Here is a 17,281-nt window from a genome sequence, read left to right as displayed (position 1 = left end):
CACACACTCAGACCAACAGTAACTCACACTCTGTATAAGTTAATATGGTTATTTCATTGTAAATGTTACTATCATTATTTAATGTCTTCTAATGAATCTATAAAACATCAGGAAATGATTAATTAACCATTAATAAATTACAGCTCATGAACGCTCTGTGAACTGCTCCTGATCAGACAGCAGGTTTAGTCATGTGACAGAAATAATCACGCAGGAAGCAGAAGTTTGACTGATTCAGTGTTGTTTTCCGTCTGTTCACAGTCAGTGTGACTGAAACGTGAAGTGACCACAGCTTTCATCACAGGCTGAGCCGTTTGCTCCTGCTGTCGCTGCACGCTTCATTCATGGTTCCCAGAGGATGAATCGCTCTGGCCCTGGTGATCCCCTGACTGATTGTCTAGCGCCATCATCAGGTCAAAGTTTTCATTTTTCCAGTTATTTGGTTTCTGATTGAAAACCTGAAGACGTTCCCATCAGCCTCAGCTGGGCACTAGAGTTAGCATGCTAGCCTGCTAAACTAAGAGAGTGACCATTACACCTGCTAAACATCAGCGTGTTAGCAGGCTAATGTTAGCCTTTAGCTCAGAGCACAGTGTGTGTAATGTCAGGCTCACAGAGCTGCTAACATTTCAGAACCACAGCTGTATTACCACAGGTTTCAGACACAGTATCCTGCACGACAGAAACGTGGTTCTGACTTTTCTACGTCACAGTTTCTGTTTGATTTGTTTTTTCAGTTTTTTAAGTTGATGAATAAAAAGTACCGATAATGTTTGAAGAATTCATTCATCATTTTAATGTCCGGCTGCTGCAGGCGTCAGATTCACCGCTCACTTCAGAAATCCAGTTTAGATCTGAGAAATCTCACATGACAACACGGTTACAACAAATCACGCAGATTTCCAAAGAAAGCTGCAGCGGCTTAACGTGTCAATCACTTTATTTAGAAATCAGTTTGAAACTTCAGTCGATGAGAAGTTTGAATGGACTGAACAGTAGATCAACAGTAGATGAATCTGCAGAGAGTTTACAGCCACAACATGAGTCAGTGATTCATTCACTACTTTACAGTCACTTTTAAACGAGTTAAACAAGCTGCTGCTCAACCCAGAAAACAAACATCACCCACTGCTTCCACTGGATTTTCAGCTCTGTCAGAAAATGCTGCAGCTGGATAATGTTCATTCAAATGGCCACGCTGTTCTCGACATGCCTGGGACACAGGTAAGGATATGGCAGCTCCAGCTGGCCGTTGCGCTCTGAGATGTCTTCAGAGATGCTCCTCAGTTCAGCCTGCACCTCCTCCACCAGCCTGCGGTGGGCGTCATCTCTGAAGACGGCCTCCTTGTAGTGACACAGAGGAACCTGCAGGGGGAGACACCGCAGAAGTGAGTCCAGGTTTACTCGTGGTGCTGATGCTAAAGAACCATTTTCCTCCAGTACGTCGGCAAAATGGGCAACTACTCACAGGCCCCAGACCCCCAGGGGCCCTGGATTCAGGTTTACTCACAGGCCCCAGACCCCCAGGGGCCCTGGATTCAGGTTTACTCACAGGCCCCAGACCCCCAGGGGCCCTGGACTCAGGTTTACTCCAAAGATAATTAGATTAATCACAAATCATTTTTTTCACCACTAAAGTACAAATTCTTCTATTAGTCGATGGTTCAGTGAAAGAAAAGATAAATGGATTTCATCCAGAACATTTTTATCTACAAAGCAAACTGTGATCAAAGTCAAATCTGAGCAGTTTTCATGAGAACGAGGTGCATTTGATTTTTTTCCTGCAGAGCAGATGGTGGACGGGTGGAGCCTCACATAGTCAACAGTGGGCTGTGACAGCAGAGCCAGCGCCATCACGACGCGACAGGACGAGTTCACATCCGGCAGAAAGGACACAATGTCCTCCTCCGTCACTGAGCCTTTGACCTGCGGAGGAGGACGCAACATGGAGGTCGGACAGTTTGGCATCCACAGAGCGAAATCCAGCTGGAGGACACAGAGACGGACAGAGGAGACGAAGCACAGAGGACAAGAATTAGAGAGGAGGACAGAGTCCACTGTTCAGGCTGAAGAAGAGGCAGGTTCCCCGAGCGACTGCTGGGTTCTGCACACGTTCTCAGAGCAGCTGCAGGTGCTCGGCTTCCGTCTGACTCACCTGGGAGAAGTTCACGGCGGCGTGCAGAGCTGAACAGGTGTAAATAATCATGGTGACAAACTTGGACACTTCTGCTTTGGTCTGAAACACCTGAGGGAAACCTGAACATCACACACACACACAGTCACTTCCTGCCTACGTGTTCTCTCATGGGACAGACTGTGGATCAACCTGTCACTCAAACAAACAAACACACCTGAGTTGTGTGTGAAGCCGTGTGTGTTGATGTCGTTGATCCAGTGTTGAAGCTCAGAGTCCTGCTGCACATCAGTGTCTGCACCGTAATACAGCTCCACCCAGCTGACCACAAACCTGCGGCGTGCACGCACACACAGACGCACACACACAGACGCACACACAGACGCACACACACTTTATTTCAGTCAGTGCATGCAGTGATCGTAGTCGTCCACAGCTTCATCTCGTGAGACGTCCTGACTTTCATCAGTTTGCAGAAGAAACTTTGATGTTGTTTATATTTGTTGTTTTCTTCTGTGGTTCATCAGGATGTGAGCACTTTCATTTCCTTTCAACCTTCCACCTCCATCTTTCAGCTGGCGAATCACCTGGTTGAGGTGTGTTTGGTTACCTGTGCAGGGCGTGCCAGACTCTCAGTGCATCCCGGGCGTAGTGGCTCTGCGGCAGCTTGTCCACGCCGCGGTCGGTCAGGTCATCGGGGACGCACAGAGATCGATAACAAATCCTCTGTGACGCCCGAGAGAGGAGGACAGGTAACCCTTTCACACCACATCCCACCGCCTGGAGGGACGAGGCATATTAGTTATTGATTAGATGGTTAATGAATCATGTTTTAGACATCAGTGATACCACATTAATAACAACAAATGATGAGTTCATCAGTGGGTTTTGGTCCAGATGTTCTGCAGCTGTTTCCCAGCTGATCATTGTTCAGTCCACCGGAGACGTGGACAGATTCTGCTGGAGGAGGATTTTCCACAACCTGGCAACCCAAAGCTTGTTCTTATTAATGTCTTATAACTGATGTGTAGAGGACCAGTATCTGACTTACTGACCATAAATAAATCCATTCATTAAAGCTAATTAACCTTTAGAAACGGAGCCTTTCAGGTGATCGTGTACCTTATCAAACACGCCGTCGACAGCCAGCAGAGACTTTCTGGCCTGGAAGTTAATCTGCAGCGACGTCCGGACATGTGGCATCAGCAACTGTCCACCAATCAGAGAGAAGAAGACTGATCAAAAAACAAACTTTTAATGTGGAAACATCTGGAAACATCTGAATTATTCATGTCGTCAAAGACTCAGACGCTTGGTGGAGGAGCCTCTGCTGTCTGAGGGAACATTCACTTAGGTGGGAAAGTGGCCTCAGACCTTCGACCTCCACCGTGTGAATCTCTAACCCGGGTGACTGTGAGGTGACATGAACCTGGTGCAGGGGGTGGACCTCCGGCAGCTGTCGCAGCGTGGCCACGCAGCACAGCTCCCCAATCATGTGGGTCCTCAGGTAGTGGGAGGCCAACTGGTGACACTGGAAGTCTGCGGCGTGAACCCAAATCTTAGCCAACAGCCAGTCACAGTCGGGGTCAGAGGGCAGGAAGACCGGGTTCTCAGGGCCGGGTGTCTGCTGCAGCTACAGGAGGGGAAATCACAGATCAACTGACTTTAAATCTGAGTGACGATGGTGTGAACAACTGATCCAGGATCAGACCCCTGTGATCTCTGAGAGGACTGAGTCTGAGAATGGAGAACTACTGTCACCTGTATCAAACCACCTGGAGCTCACCTGGATGGCGATGGGGACCAGCTGTTGCTGCTGGTTCAGGTGGAGAAGGCACAGCGGGGCGGACAGGTACGACTGCTTCCCGTTGATCGTGTTGGCCGGGACACCGTCCAAAACCTCGTAGTCCAACAGGTAAAGGTTTCCTTTCTGTCACATGATAGAGCATCAAGATACAGCAGCTGCAACGAAGCGCACAGCTGGAAGCAGACAACAGCTGGAAGTCAGAGTTCTGCATGCACACCTGCAGCTCCTGCTCGAGGGAGGAGTCTTCAGGCAGGAAGGGGCGGAGCACGTCAGCGGTGACGGACAGGTGCGGAGGGAGGAGCCTGGTCTGACGCAGCAGTAGAGGGTTGCAGCCGTTCAGACACTGGTAGCCAAAGTACCAGTCCTCCCTCCAGTGAGTCCTGATGAAGTCTGAGAGCAGAGATCGATCGTTTCCTATTGATCTGAACAACTGTCACTGCAGCTCCACACTAACAGCAGGTCGTCATTCTCAATCTGATCAACATGATCAACATGATCAACCTGATCAATCTGATCAACATGATCAACATGATCAACCTGATCAATCTGATCAACATGATCAACCTGATCAATCTGATCAACATGATCAACCTGATCAATCTGATCAACATGATCAACCTGATCAACCTGATCAACCTGATCATCAGCCTCAAACAGACAGAGGTGTATTGATACAGACAGTATCTGTGGGAAAAGACTGTGTTTGTGTCTCGTCTCGTGTCTTACTGGCGATGTCGTTCTGGTGTCCACTGAGGGCAAAAACCATGTCCATCTCCCTGAAGCTGGTCCAGGACTCAGCTCGGCCAGCGAAGCCTTTCAGGTAGTGCAGGTTCGGGGCCGGACTGAGGATGGAGAAACAAACACAACTCAGACTCTTCCACTCTGCGTCCGTCTCGGCTGTCCGATACCGTCTCATGCAGATTTACGATAAATGTGCAACTTCACCTTTTGTGGGTGTAGCTGAGGTTTGGCCCAAGCTCAGACAGACTGTTCACGTCCACACACTGTGGAGCTCCGTCTACAAACGTCTGCCATCTGTGAGGACACCGTGCAGACAGTTTACACACATGTCAAACATCTCAGGATGAATTTTGCGGATGTTTCTAAAGTGTTGAAGAGAAAATGAATTAATGGTGCCGGTGTGAAAACTGGCGTCATGGGTTTGTGTTCAAGTTGTTACAGGTGAAATCAGAAGAGTCTCGCTGCCTGAAAGAACACATTGATTACTGTATTGACTCACTGATTATTATCAGTTGCTGAGACTTTTTTACCTGATGAGCTTCTGTTGATGCTGCAGCTCTTTGAGTCTCTGCTGCTTCAGCTTCTCCTCAGTCTCATCCTTCATCAAACACACTGCAGAGGAGTGAAGGTTGTAATAACTGAACATAATGAGAATAACTCCTCTGAAGTCACTGAGGATATAAAATGTTTACATCCAACTGTAAATCAGAAGCTTTTTCTAATCAGAAGCATTAGAAGCTTCCAGCCTCTGTATGAACTGTAAGAACACGACAGCTTCAACACCACACACGTTCCTGTGCAAAGGATCAGAAACATTCCAGAGTTTTCATCATGTCTCTCACACTTACGCGTTCCACTCCGCAGCTCTACGTCGCCATCTGCTGCTCGAAGCCACCTGCCACACGGGAACACCTGGGTTTCTGGATCCTCAGGGTCTGACCCCAGGTTTTCAGCCAGCCTGCGGACCTCCACGTGGCTGCAGTGCCAGTCCAGGTCTGGGAATCCTGTCTGAGCCTCCAGCCGGAGCCGGACCAAAACCAGGCGACCCAGAGGACCACGGGTCTGGATGTGGACTGGGCACGCCTGACAGGATGGGAAGAAGAGATTGTTATTTTGTGAAGTTCAGGTTCTGAAGAAGCAGGGTGGACTTCTTTCAAACCACAGGCTGAGGTTAACCACCTGCTCTTATCTCCTCAACATGGAGGAAAGTGGAAATATTTAGTAAAGTGATCTCACTGCAAGGTCGGGTTACTGCAGTTCTGGATCGTACCCAGTTGTCATGAAGTTGTAGAGTGATCAGTGTAAGACTTTATTCATGAATATGACAGTAACTTTAGCACGTTATCCAAAGTGGTGCAGATCGAGCTTTCGATTGGTGCTTGTTACGATCTGCGTAAGTTGGAGCTCAGATTTTAGGAAATCGTCACATCAGCTGAAATTTTTAAAACTGATGAAACTTTTTCTTAATAATTCCTGAACGTCTCTGTTTGTGTTAAATCTCAAACAGCAAACATGATGAATCTCACCGATCCAGGCAGGAGATGACGGTCACCCTCGTTCGCAGTGATGGGTGGGGTCTCTCCCTGCAAGCCAATCAGGCTGAGCCACAGGCAGCTGAAGCTTCCACAGGTGGGACCAGATGAGGTGTGGACGGTCACCTCAAACTCATGACAGGAAGCCATCGGGTCAGATCTGATGGTGGCACCGCTGGTGAGGACAGAGACACGGATCAATGTGTCGCCACTGCTGCTTCATGAAGTCTGCTACAGATCATGTTAACACGCAGCTGATGTATCTTAAACGGGATTTACCCCATTCAGGTTTTGATTTTTAGTTCAGCATCAAGTTCAGTGTTGGATTTCACCCAACACCCATGTCCTGTACGAGAACGCTACGTCCTGGTCTCATTACGTCTACACAGTTACTGTGTCACTTCATGTACTTAACCTTCATGTACCCTTCATGTACTCATGATACAGAAACAAAGAAACGGGGATGAATTAACAGGAATTTGGCTGATATGGAAATGAGGAAGAGGAAATTGATGAAGCGCATGAGACAAAACCAGTAGTGAGGTGAATTTAGTACCAAACTGGTGGCTCTGTCTTACTTGGTTTCATATCAAAACCAAATTTTGTGGTATTGCATTAAACCTTTCCTGAAAAATGTTGAATCTGTATTTTGGGGCTGGGGTTAAATCTTCCTGGACAGGACCTCTGCCAACTCTGACAAGAACTCATTTGTTCACCTCAGGTATTTGACTTGGAAATGAGCAACAGCGACAGTTAGTCTGGGCGCTGTGTCACATGACACCTGCAGTAAACACACAAACAAACAAACACTGCGCTCTTTCATCTTAAAGGTCACCTGCTGAGGAAGCTTTTATTTTATGTCAGTCAGAAAGTTCAGCCCCTGACGACACAGGGTGGCTGGCTCTGTTCACACCCTGCTCAGGTCATTTTGGAAAACAGGAATTTCTCTGAGAGAGCAGCTCAATTTTAGCCCAAGTAAATATTCAGCCATTGTCTCTCATTAAAAACCTTTTTCCTCAGATGTGTTCAGCTGTTTGCTGCCTGGTGACACATTCTTCGAGGAGCTGTGTTCAGGGAATTTACGACCATCAGAAACTCTTTATTTTAAGCCTCCTCATGTATTTGCTTCCAGCTCTAACTCCTCCTGAGGACACACATCAGTGGAAGCTGCTGTTTAAACAGACAGTGAAAGACAATATGGAATAATGTAAAAATATTTAACAACTCCGGAACATTAATAAACAGTTAAACATGATACTGAATGAAGAACAGACGGACTTACGTTAAAGCGTTACCATGACAACAGTGTTTCTTAAATCCCGGTTGCACCTCAGACTTTCCTAAAGCAGAGAACAGTAGAAACCAGCAGGCAGACAGGTAAGCTTACCTGCAGACAGACACCTTCCTCTTGTTGATGTGTTGAATGGCAGAATCAGCATCGGGCACTTTGCATGTGTCTTTTTGTTTGTGCCCCACCCATCAACACCTACACCAACACCTACACCACTTGTCGGTTCAACCTGAACACCTCGCTACAGGTACCACAGCACTGGCTGCTTAAATGTCCAACCACATAAGTCTGTCTTTTCCATAATAGTGCACGGTGGTTCCATAGTGTAGTGGTTATCACGTCTGCTTTACACGCAGAAGGTCCTGGGTTCGAGCCCCAGTGGAACCACACACCTTTTCTCTAAGTGATAACAGCAGCGGCAGAAAAAAACACTGCAGAAACATTTATCGTGATGCACAAACGACCCACAACGTGATTTGTCGGCCCCACGCAAAATGGGTGATTTCCGGTGTAGACTGACTTTCAAAGTAAAAGCGCATATGAATAAAAATTTTACAAAGGCCTTTAAATCGTCTTCCTTCGTTTTTATACTGAAAAATGCAGCCGTGTTTGGTATCATTAGAGCCCGAGCACCGAGTGTGCTGTATACTGCTGTGCTTCTCTGGGGAGAAGAGCAGGACAGAGGAGAGGACACAGGAGGTCTCTGGTACCCATCGCTGCTTGCAGCTTTAATTAATCCCATAATAGCACTGTACCAGAAGTCGTGTGATAGCGATAATAGGTGATTATCTCGGACTCAGACCGTCAGAAACAAACCTCTCCATACGATCTTAACGCCACAGAGGAGACACGGTAAAAGACACATTAAAAATGGAGATGCCGGGGATTGAACCCGGGACCTCATACATGCGAAGCATGCGCTCTACCACTGAGCTACATCCCCACACAGTGCGAAGTGAAGCCGGAGGTTCAGTATTTACCTGGGAAATGGCGGGCTGCCTTGAGAAGATGTCGTGATATTTATTAACGTTAACATTTTAAATATTAATAAAATGTCTTAGAAGTGACTGCTGGTTAACATGTGTCTTAACGGCTCGCGCTTAAGTCAATATTTCATACTTGTTCCGCTTACAACAGAAACAGGAAAACGTCAATGAGAACAATCCCTGTAATACAGTGTCTGGCCACCAGTGGCAGCATTGAGCCACAGGGCAGCATGTAGCAGTTCGCTAACTTGCTTTTTACATAGATTCACCTTTTAATGGGTTTAATGGGAGTCGTGATTTTATAACTTGACACCCACCGGACGTCGACGTTAACTTTTCTGAACTGAAGTTAAGACGCTCATCTTCCGTCTGGCGTACTCGCATGTTCAGGAGACGATCCAGGACAGTCCGGTACCACTGCTACCAGCGTGTAAGTGTTTATCAGCTTTGACCTTAATAGCAGCTGAAAACAGAACAGGAGCCGCCAACAGAATTTGTGGTGAAGTGTTCATATGTCTTTAATGTAAACACAATTTAACATAACTTGAAACTGTGTGACTGAAGTGAATAGAGTGAGTCAACAGAGTGAGGAAAATTACCAAATACGATTCAGGGGGTAGAGTGACGCAAGCTGCGATGGCCGAGTGGTTAAGGCGTTGGACTTGAAATCCAATGGGGTCTCCCCGCGCAGGTTCGAACCCTGCTCGCAGCGGATGGATCTGTCTTTTTGTTTTGATTTAGCTACGCTAACAGTTTCCCCCTACTTCCAGTCTTTGTGCTAAGCTAGGCTAAACCTGTCCTGGACCTATCTCTCAAGAAAGGCTCTGAACCATCAGCGTTAACATTGAGCCCTGGTTTTGATATGAGGTGATTTTAGACCTTTTTGGGTCAGTTACAGTGAACTCCGTGACCACTCAGGTCCTGACTGAAACATCTCCACAACTATTGGGTGGATTAAGATGAAATGTTGTTCAGATGTTCATGGTCCCCTCAAGATGAACTGTAACAACTCTGGTGATCCTCTGACTGTTCAGCTAGTATCATCATCAGGTCACATTTTAGTTTGTCTCGTTCTTTTGTTTTATGATCAAATACCTGCAGAACTAATGACGTTCCCATCAGCCTCAGCTGGACGCCGTGTTCAGAGCTGATTAGCAGTCGTAGGTCTTTGCTCTGAGATAAGACGCCTTCATACCTTCATACAGTCACGATGGTGAAAGCAAATAATCGTTGTCTCTTGCTTCACGGGTGTTGATATTGTTTCTGTGTGTGTGTGTGAGTGTGTGTGTGTGTGTGTGTGTGTTATGGCCACCTGCTCTGTCTGGCCTTTAACATCAGAACAAAATGTCCCTGTTCTTAAGCAGCATGAGGTCTGTCTCCCTCACACTGTGCCTGTATATAAATATCACACATTTTTCATAACAACACAGATAAACACAAATGAGTCTTATTCAGATGAGTAATTATGAAAATAAATAGATAAAATAAAAGGGACAAAAGGGATTTGGCGTCTGATGGACGCAGGTGGATCCAGCATGTCAGTCTGATTCTCTCATGTTGCGGCAGCAACAACACAACTCTCTGTGTGATTGTAACACCCCCCCCCCTCCCCCCCTCTCTCCTGGCGGTGGGGAGGTATCACACAGCTCAGCACATATGGCCTGTGTGGGACCACGTTGTGTTGTCATGGAGTCACTGTGTGTTGTTCATGTGGTTCGATGACTGTCGTCAGTCCTCAGAGAGACCAGCAGCTACCTGCTGATGGATCAGCTGCTGGCGTTACCTCAGTTTGGGCTCGGAGGCGACAAACCTCGAACATCCGGTCTGTTACAGACGGAGGCTGAGGAGCGTTAAAGACGTGAAGGAAGCTGTCCAGATGCATTGTGGATAATGTAGGATCCAGTGTTTTGGAGTTTGACTTGGAAGTGCGTCAGTAAGTCAATGCAGTGCAATTTTGAGTCACAGGCAACATTTACAGGCAACTGACAGCAAAAAGGAGCATCTGGCAATAAAACACATAATGACTGAGAATGTTACCAGTATAAATGAAGACCTTACATCAAAACATCCATTTTAAAGTGGTGGATGAAGCACTGACATATGTGACGTAGACGTAGAAGGCTGGAGTGTAGAAGCACAGTTACAGTGAAAGTCCTGAGCTCCATGGACGAGGCACTGGTGTCTCGCAGAGGTCCAGAGGTGGATGCATCAAAACCATCTATGTCAATACTTTCCATGGGTCCATGGACTCATGCTGTCGATGCCACATTCTGACTCTGAAACAGAAAAATCATCAGGATGTTGTTTGTTAATATTGTAATGAACAGCGCAGCCTGTAGGGGACGCTAGCAGGACTTTACACTTGTCTATGGCTGTTTGCTGAAGGACGGAGGTCAGCCTCATCTCAGTGTGTGTGGTGTGATTTCAGCTCACACTTTATTCTCTGTGAATCCTGTTTTCCATTCTCCACACTGGTAATTTGATGTAAATGTATTCAGCTGCCGGAGGTTTCACAGAGAATTAGAGCTGAGAACTTCTGAATTAGAGGAAAAAGGCCGAGCACTGCGCTGCACACACACACACACACACACACACACACACACACACACACACACACACACACACACACACACTAATAGGCAGGCATACACAGCCTTTGTTGTGTCTTTGTTCTCTTCACTGATCTGTTCCTGACTTTTTGAGGCAGGTTTGGTTGGAAACGTTCCACTGAAATGTTCCATCACACGTCCACACAGTAATGTATTAACCTCCTTTACAAACTGAGCCTTCAAGTCTGTTGAAATGTTTTAATGTAACTGCAGTTTACATTTTACCAGGACCGTGGTAACGAGTTCAGTCCAAAGTCCCCGTGAAGCAGAAACCCAGCTCCCGGACAGATTCCTGAAAACAGCTGCTGGTTTCAGCCTCGATTCAGTTCTATTCACGTTTTCACTGAACGTTCAGGAAATGTTCCAAATTGATTGTTCTCTGACAGAGAACGTGACAGAGAACGTGACAGAGAACGTGACAGAGAACCTGACAGAGAACCTGACAGAGAAGGTGACAGAGAACCTGACAGAGAACGTGACAGAGAACCTGACAGAGAAGGTGACAGAGAACCTGACAGAGAACCTGACAGAGAACCTGACAGAGAACGTGACAGAGAAGGTGACAGAGAACCTGACAGAGAACATGACAGAGAACGTGACAGTTCTGTTAGTTTGACGTGTTAATGTGAGGAAGGTTCTGTCTCCCCGTGTTTTTTGTTTTTTTTTTTCAGGACAAAAACTTAAAAAACTTGAGGTACAAACTTTTTCAGATGCATCGATGATGGGACACCCTGCAGGAGCTGAGGTCGAACACTGACTCAAAATATGAATTTATTATGATGAAGTTTCTGTCGCCTGATTGGCTGGTTATAGTTTGACAGTTGAAAATGTGCTTGAAATTATTGGATGGAAACACTTTCTCTTAAAAGATGACTTAGATGATCGGATGAGTGTCGGTTTGTCGTGGTTCGCGATGGTTCGTTGCTCCGTCGTCTCCCGTCTGACACATCAGGACACATCAGGACACATCAGGACACAAACCGTGAGATAAACAGAAATATGTGTTCAGGCTGCAGCTTCAGCTTGTGCTGAGCCGTCGTTGCGTAACATAAACTCCAGTGAACTCACGCTTGTATCCGTCCATTTATGTCCATTTATTATGTATGATAAGTTTTCAGACTGACAGCGTCTCTGCTGGCTTTTCTGCTTCGTCAGGGCGGGTGGAGACAGAGAGAGGACACCATGTATACCTCCATCTCTGTTCTCTCTCTATGTCTCTCGCCCTCCCTCTCTCCTGCCTGTGTGTGCAGTGAATTGAAGTGGGAGAACGAGAGAAAAAAGAGAGGGAAACATTAACGGCAGGAGGAGGCAGCGGGAGGATAAAGAGAGGCAGAAAGAGTGAGCGAGCGAGGTAGAGAAAGACTGGGAGAGGAGAGAAAGAGAGGGAGGCGGTAAGAGCGTGTAAAGGAGGACGTCTGACGGAGATGGGAGTATTTATAGGTGGAGAGATGAGGAGATAGAACGACAGCAAAGAGAGCGAGAGAGAGAGAGGGAAGGAGGGAGGAGAGCGACAAGAGGGGGAGGTAGAGATACAGAGAGAGAGAGAGAGAGAGAGGAAAATCCAGACACAATAAGAAGAAAAGGAAGACAAAGAGGAAGAGTGGGCGAGCGAGAGACCATGCTGAGGAGGAAGAGGAGCGTGTCCTTTGGAGGCTTCGGATGGTAGGAGTGTGTGTGTGTGTGTGTGTGTGTGTGTGTGTTTCATCCTCTGATAAATGGCTGAATGATCTCATCTCTGCTCTCACTCTCAGTTTAAGGGTTTTGGAGTTAATTTCCACGATGAGCTGCACTGAAGTGACATCACAGTGACATCATGGTTGCATCACCCCCCCACCCCCCAAAGAAAAACGAAAACAAAAACAAACAGTAGTAAACAGCTGTGGGACCTGCCGTGGCTCAGATGAGATCTGAAGTTAAAATTGGCCTTTTTTTGACTGGGGTTTGGTTGAAAACTTCCAGCCTCTGTTGCAGTTGATCTGTGTTGTTTCCAGAGTTGATTCTTTGTCAGTGTCAGATGCGTGGACTCTGTGTCTCTGTCCTCTGATTGGCTGCAGGTGCCTGTTGGTTCAGTTGGTCTGGGTTCCTCTGGGTCCAGCTCTCTGTGCTGGTGTCTGGTGAAAGGAATAGTTGAACATTTGAATGAGAACGTTAATTTGCTTCAGGGCTGCAGCTCATGCTTATTTCCATTGTTGATGAATATTAATTCAGCACAGTCTTTGTAAAACTCGTGCACGGCAGAGGAAAGCGTTTTAGAAGCAGGGACCAGAATCTTTTTCTCTTTTTGTTTGAAAATAATTAGAGTGATTTTTCAAATATTAAAATAGTTACTGATTCATTTTCTCTTGCTTGATTAATCAATGAATTGACTGATTTTTGGAACGCGTTCTTGCTGAGAGTTGGATGAAGGAGGGTAAATATGGCGGGACAGTGAACGGGTGACGGGCCTCGTGGCTCTGTCCGTGGGCAGCGTGTGGTTTGGTACAGGTGTGTGTACCTGTGCCTGTTACGCTCTCGCACGTTTCCTGTCGGCGTTCCTCTGAGCCGTCGCTGTTTTTCAGGGCGAGAGAGTGAGAAACGGCCTGAGAGCCGAAAAGGACGAATCCTGAAATCAAGATCTCAGATTATCACGTTAAGGGACACTTTTGAGTCTCCGTGACGCCTTCCTGTTCAGACGAATTATTATTAGTTATTACAGTTCATCCACAGGGGACAACGAACGCCTGAACCATGTTCCGTCACAATCCGTCCAGTGCTTTATGAGATATTTCACTCCTAACCACAGTTCTCAGCCTCGTGGTGGCAGTAGAGGAAAAGTCAGAGGAGTCATTTGGGTTCATCCTCTGGAGACCACGACCACGTCTGGACCAGATTTTAATGAAGGAGACACTCAGGTCACTCTCAGGTGCCAGGTTCGGTCTCATCTGAGCGCGCTCAGACTGAAAGCGTGTTGAGCTGCTGTGTAACCACCGTTCTAAAGCAAGGTATATTCAGCTGCAGGTAACCATGGCAACAGCACGACCCAACAAACAGCACAACACGTCTGACCTGGAACTCAGCTCCATGGATGTTTATACTTCACATTATTGTTGTGACTCAGTATTGTGAATTCCTCGATGACGAGCGAGCAGCAAACAGTCTGGAGGTCAGAGGTCAGAGGTCACAGGTCGCTGTGTGACAGTGCGTCCTGCTTCTCTGCAATAAAAACTCAACGTGACTCATAAACAGAACGTACGAAAACACGTATGTGACCACAATACACAACCGTGTGTGTGTGTGTGTGGAAACTCTTACACAACCTCCTTTTCAATCATTCACTGTTTTCTTTCTTTTCCTCCTCCTCCTCCTCCTCTTCCACATTTCCCTCTGTCGTAGGAAAGGTAGGAAATAAGGAGTTATTTCCTACCTTAACTCCTTCTTTTATTCCTCCTTCTTTCCTTCCTTATGTCCTCATATTCTTCCACCATCTTTATTTCCTTCCACTCCTCCTCCTTCTATGCATCCTAATCTCCTTCTGTACCTCCTTATTTCTTTGTAAACATCTTTATTTTCTTCTACAACTCCTTCTGTCCTTCTTTTCATCCTTATCTTCATATTTACCTGCTTCTTTCCTTCCATACATCCCTCTTTCCTTCCTTGTCTCCTTCCTTGTTTCCTTCCTTCCCTCGTCCTGATAAAACAGATGAAATGCTTTCACATTCTACCGTGTGCACTTTCCTCCTCCTCCTCCCTCTATCCTCCCAGTATTTAGACCGAGCCGACTAATAGAGTTGCAGTATTTAATAATGTAGGAGCAGCTTCAGGCAGAAACCCTGTGACGCTCCAGCTGCACGGCTCGCCGCTCGCTCCTCAGCGTCTCTCAGCGTCTCTCAGCTCTGACGACTCTAAGGTTCAGCTCATACTGTTGTTAACGTTGCTGTGGTGCAGATCTTCTCATGAAGCGACGACCCCGCTGTGGTGATGTTTGCATGATAAGGAGACAGCTGTCGTGTGTTCAGGAGGCAGTTAATCCTGTACGGTGGCCTGTTAGGACATCTCAGACCCAGCGGCACCTTTTTTTTTACATGTAGCTCTTTAAAAATTGCAGCACAGCATCAGTTCAGGCACTAAAGCTGATCAGAATCAGTCCTGCAGAGCCAACAGTGAGGGGCCAAACCCCCCAGAGCCCGGCCCCAGAGCCCGGCCCCAGAGCCCGGCCCCAGAGCCCAGAGCCCGGCCCCAGAGCCCAGAGCCCGGCCCCAGAGCCCGGCCCCAGAGCCCGGCCCCAGAGCCCGGCCCAAAGACAACTGATTGGGGTCCAGTGCAGGCCGGTTCACTGATGAGTGACATCGTATACATTATACTTGAAGTGTCTTTAAATGAGCGATGATACCAACTTTGACTGCAACAGTTCTTTTCATTATCGATCAATGTGCAGATTATTTCTATCTAATGAAGAGAAAGAAAATCAGCAAATGGTGATTTCAGCAGTTAATCGATGATCAGAGTCGGTGGCAGCTCAGCAACGCTCGGCCATGTTTGTGTCGTATACGTGAAGAGTCTGCTCCAGAGAGAGAGAGAGAGTGTGTGCGTGTGTGTGCGTGTGTGTGTGCGTGCGTGTGTGTGTGTGTGTGTGTGTGTGTGTGTGTGTGCGTGTGTGTGTGTGTGTGTGTGTGTGTGTGTGTGTGTGTGCGTAGCTTTAGCAGCATCACTGTGTTATTTATGACCTGTGGGAGTTGGGTTTTTACAGTCATCATACATCCAGGCTTTTACTGTTGAGGTCGATCACTCTCTCTCTCTCTCTCTCTCTCTCTCTCTCTCTCTCTCTCTCTCTCTCTCTCACTTTCCATTTCTGCATCACTCCTCTTTTCTGCCCTCCTTCCTTTCCTTTCCTTTCCTTCCTTCCCCTTCCTTTCTTTTTTCCTTACTCTTCCTTTCCTTTCCTTCAGTAAACAGGCTGAATATCCAGAACAGAATGTCTGGATATTAAATCAAATTCCAGATTAAGAGTTCATTTCACCTGAACCTGTCACGCTGACCCGGTCCGACCCGGTCCGACCCGGACCGACCCGGTCTGACCCGGTCCGACCCGGTCCGACAGCTCATCATCATCAGCTCCTCCTCCTCATCTCGTCCCTGAATTTAACTTTATGTGATATCAGGTTATTTTCTGTGATTTATTCTGTTGAGCTGTGACGTTTTTATAGCTGCTTTTACAATGTGTGTGTGTGTGTGTGTGTGTGTGTGTGTGTGTGTGTGTGTGTGTGTGTGTGTGTGTGTGTGTGTAACGTAAATGTGTGATATACTGGTGCTGTAGCACTAAATATGATTTTTATTGCTGTGAACCTCTGAGATCACACCTCTCACACACATGCACGCACACACACACACACACACACACCTCTCACACGCACGCACGCACACACACACGCACACACACACACACACACACACACACACACACACACACACACACACACACACACACACACACACACACACACAGGGTATCCAGCTGTAACTCTCTGCCTTCACGCCTCAGTAATGTTTAAATGTTCCTCCTGTTATCAGACGGTTCACTTCAGTGTGCAGTATGTTAACATCTGTATGTAACATCTGTATGTAACAGCTGTATGTTAACAGCATGTCTCTCTCTGTCTCTCTCTGTCTCTCTCTGTCTCTCTGTCTCTGTAGGATTGATAAGTCCACAGTCAGCGCTCTGAGAGCTCGGTGAGTACCATCACACACCTGATGTTTCAGGGGCGACCTAATACCTGGAAGGTTAGGTCACATGTCATGTGAGCACCGTCCAATTAAAAGGCACGAAAACGCCCCAGAAATGAAAAGAGACGTGTTTGAGTTGTTTCAGAGCCAGAAAGAAAAGAAAGGAAGAAGAAGAGAAGCTACAATCAGCTGACGAGCATCGACACGCTGCAGTTTCAGGGTCTCACACACACACACACACACACACACACACAGTTCATCAGTTCATTGAGAAACGAGTCTTAATCAATGATGAAAGTGCTCGTTAGCCGTAGCCTGACTGAAGATGGAAGTCATGACGATGTTCCACCCATTAGCAGGTCAACGTGTCTGCAGTGAATCCACACACACTGAGACACACTGAGACACTGTGAGACACACTGTGAGACACACTGAGACACACTGAGACACACTGTGAGACACACTGAGACACACTGAGACA

The 17,281-nt window shown here is 46.9% G+C and overlaps 2 protein-coding genes and 3 non-coding genes across 9 annotated transcripts in view; 3 read left to right on the top strand and 2 right to left on the bottom strand.

Moving 5' to 3' along the window:
* Positions 1-822: 822 nt before the first annotated feature.
* Positions 823-7,630, bottom strand: zgc:152891 (uncharacterized protein LOC767741 homolog). 4 transcript variants are annotated; one of them, XM_041050837.1, is made up of 16 exons: positions 7,497-7,594; positions 7,223-7,384; positions 6,209-6,389; positions 5,531-5,765; positions 5,213-5,294; positions 4,887-4,976; positions 4,668-4,783; positions 4,159-4,331; positions 3,921-4,064; positions 3,564-3,767; positions 3,257-3,343; positions 2,745-2,914; positions 2,352-2,467; positions 2,156-2,256; positions 1,816-1,986; positions 823-1,365 (listed from the first exon to the last, which is right to left on the bottom strand). In XM_041050837.1, exons 3-16 carry the CDS (start codon positions 6,362-6,364, stop codon positions 1,186-1,188), a joined length of 2,025 nt encoding a protein of 674 aa, XP_040906771.1. In that variant the 5' UTR covers positions 6,365-6,389; positions 7,223-7,384; positions 7,497-7,594; the 3' UTR covers positions 823-1,185. The 4 variants fall into 4 exon arrangements, with proteins under 4 accessions (XP_040906771.1, XP_040906770.1, XP_040906772.1 ...); XM_041050836.1 differs by lacking the exons at positions 7,223-7,384; positions 7,497-7,594 and adding an exon at positions 7,602-7,630; XM_041050838.1 differs by lacking the exon at positions 7,223-7,384 and having other exon boundaries at positions 7,497-7,519.
* Positions 7,631-7,819: 189 nt separating this feature from the next.
* On the top strand, positions 7,820-7,892 carry trnav-uac. Its single transcript has one exon. It is a non-coding gene; the product is annotated as a tRNA-Val (tRNA).
* Positions 7,893-8,376: 484 nt separating this feature from the next.
* Positions 8,377-8,448, bottom strand: trnaa-cgc. Its single transcript has one exon. It is a non-coding gene; the product is annotated as a tRNA-Ala (tRNA).
* Positions 8,449-8,710: 262 nt separating this feature from the next.
* Positions 8,711-17,281, top strand: part of LOC121190249 (rap1 GTPase-activating protein 2-like) — a 23,795-nt gene continuing 15,224 nt past the window's right edge. For both annotated transcript variants that reach the window (XM_041050827.1, XM_041050829.1), the window contains exons 1-2: positions 8,711-8,921; positions 16,771-16,806. The gene's annotated coding sequence lies outside the window, so the exon portion shown is untranslated. The remainder of the gene's footprint in view (positions 8,922-16,770; positions 16,807-17,281) is intronic.
* trnas-uga lies at positions 9,122-9,203 on the top strand. The gene has a single exon. It is a non-coding gene; the product is annotated as a tRNA-Ser (tRNA).

This window comes from Toxotes jaculatrix, chromosome 12, assembly GCF_017976425.1.
Source record: "Toxotes jaculatrix isolate fToxJac2 chromosome 12, fToxJac2.pri, whole genome shotgun sequence".
Lineage (NCBI taxonomy): Eukaryota > Metazoa > Chordata > Actinopteri > Toxotidae > Toxotes > Toxotes jaculatrix.
Note: the sequence above shows the minus strand (reverse complement) of the source record. Positions and strands in the feature narration are given on the sequence as shown.

Coding starts and splice junctions, on each gene's coding strand:
- zgc:152891 (XM_041050836.1), bottom strand. CDS start 6,364: ATGGCTTCCTGTCATGAGTTTGAGGTGACCGTCCACACCTCATCTGGT. Junction 4,977..5,212: donor CATCAACAGAAGCTCATCAG/GTAAAAAAGTCT, acceptor GTGTCCTCACAG/ATGGCAGACGTTTGTAGACG. Junction 4,065..4,158: donor CCCTCGAGCAGGAGCTGCAG/GTGTGCATGCAG, acceptor ATCATGTGACAG/AAAGGAAACCTTTACCTGTT.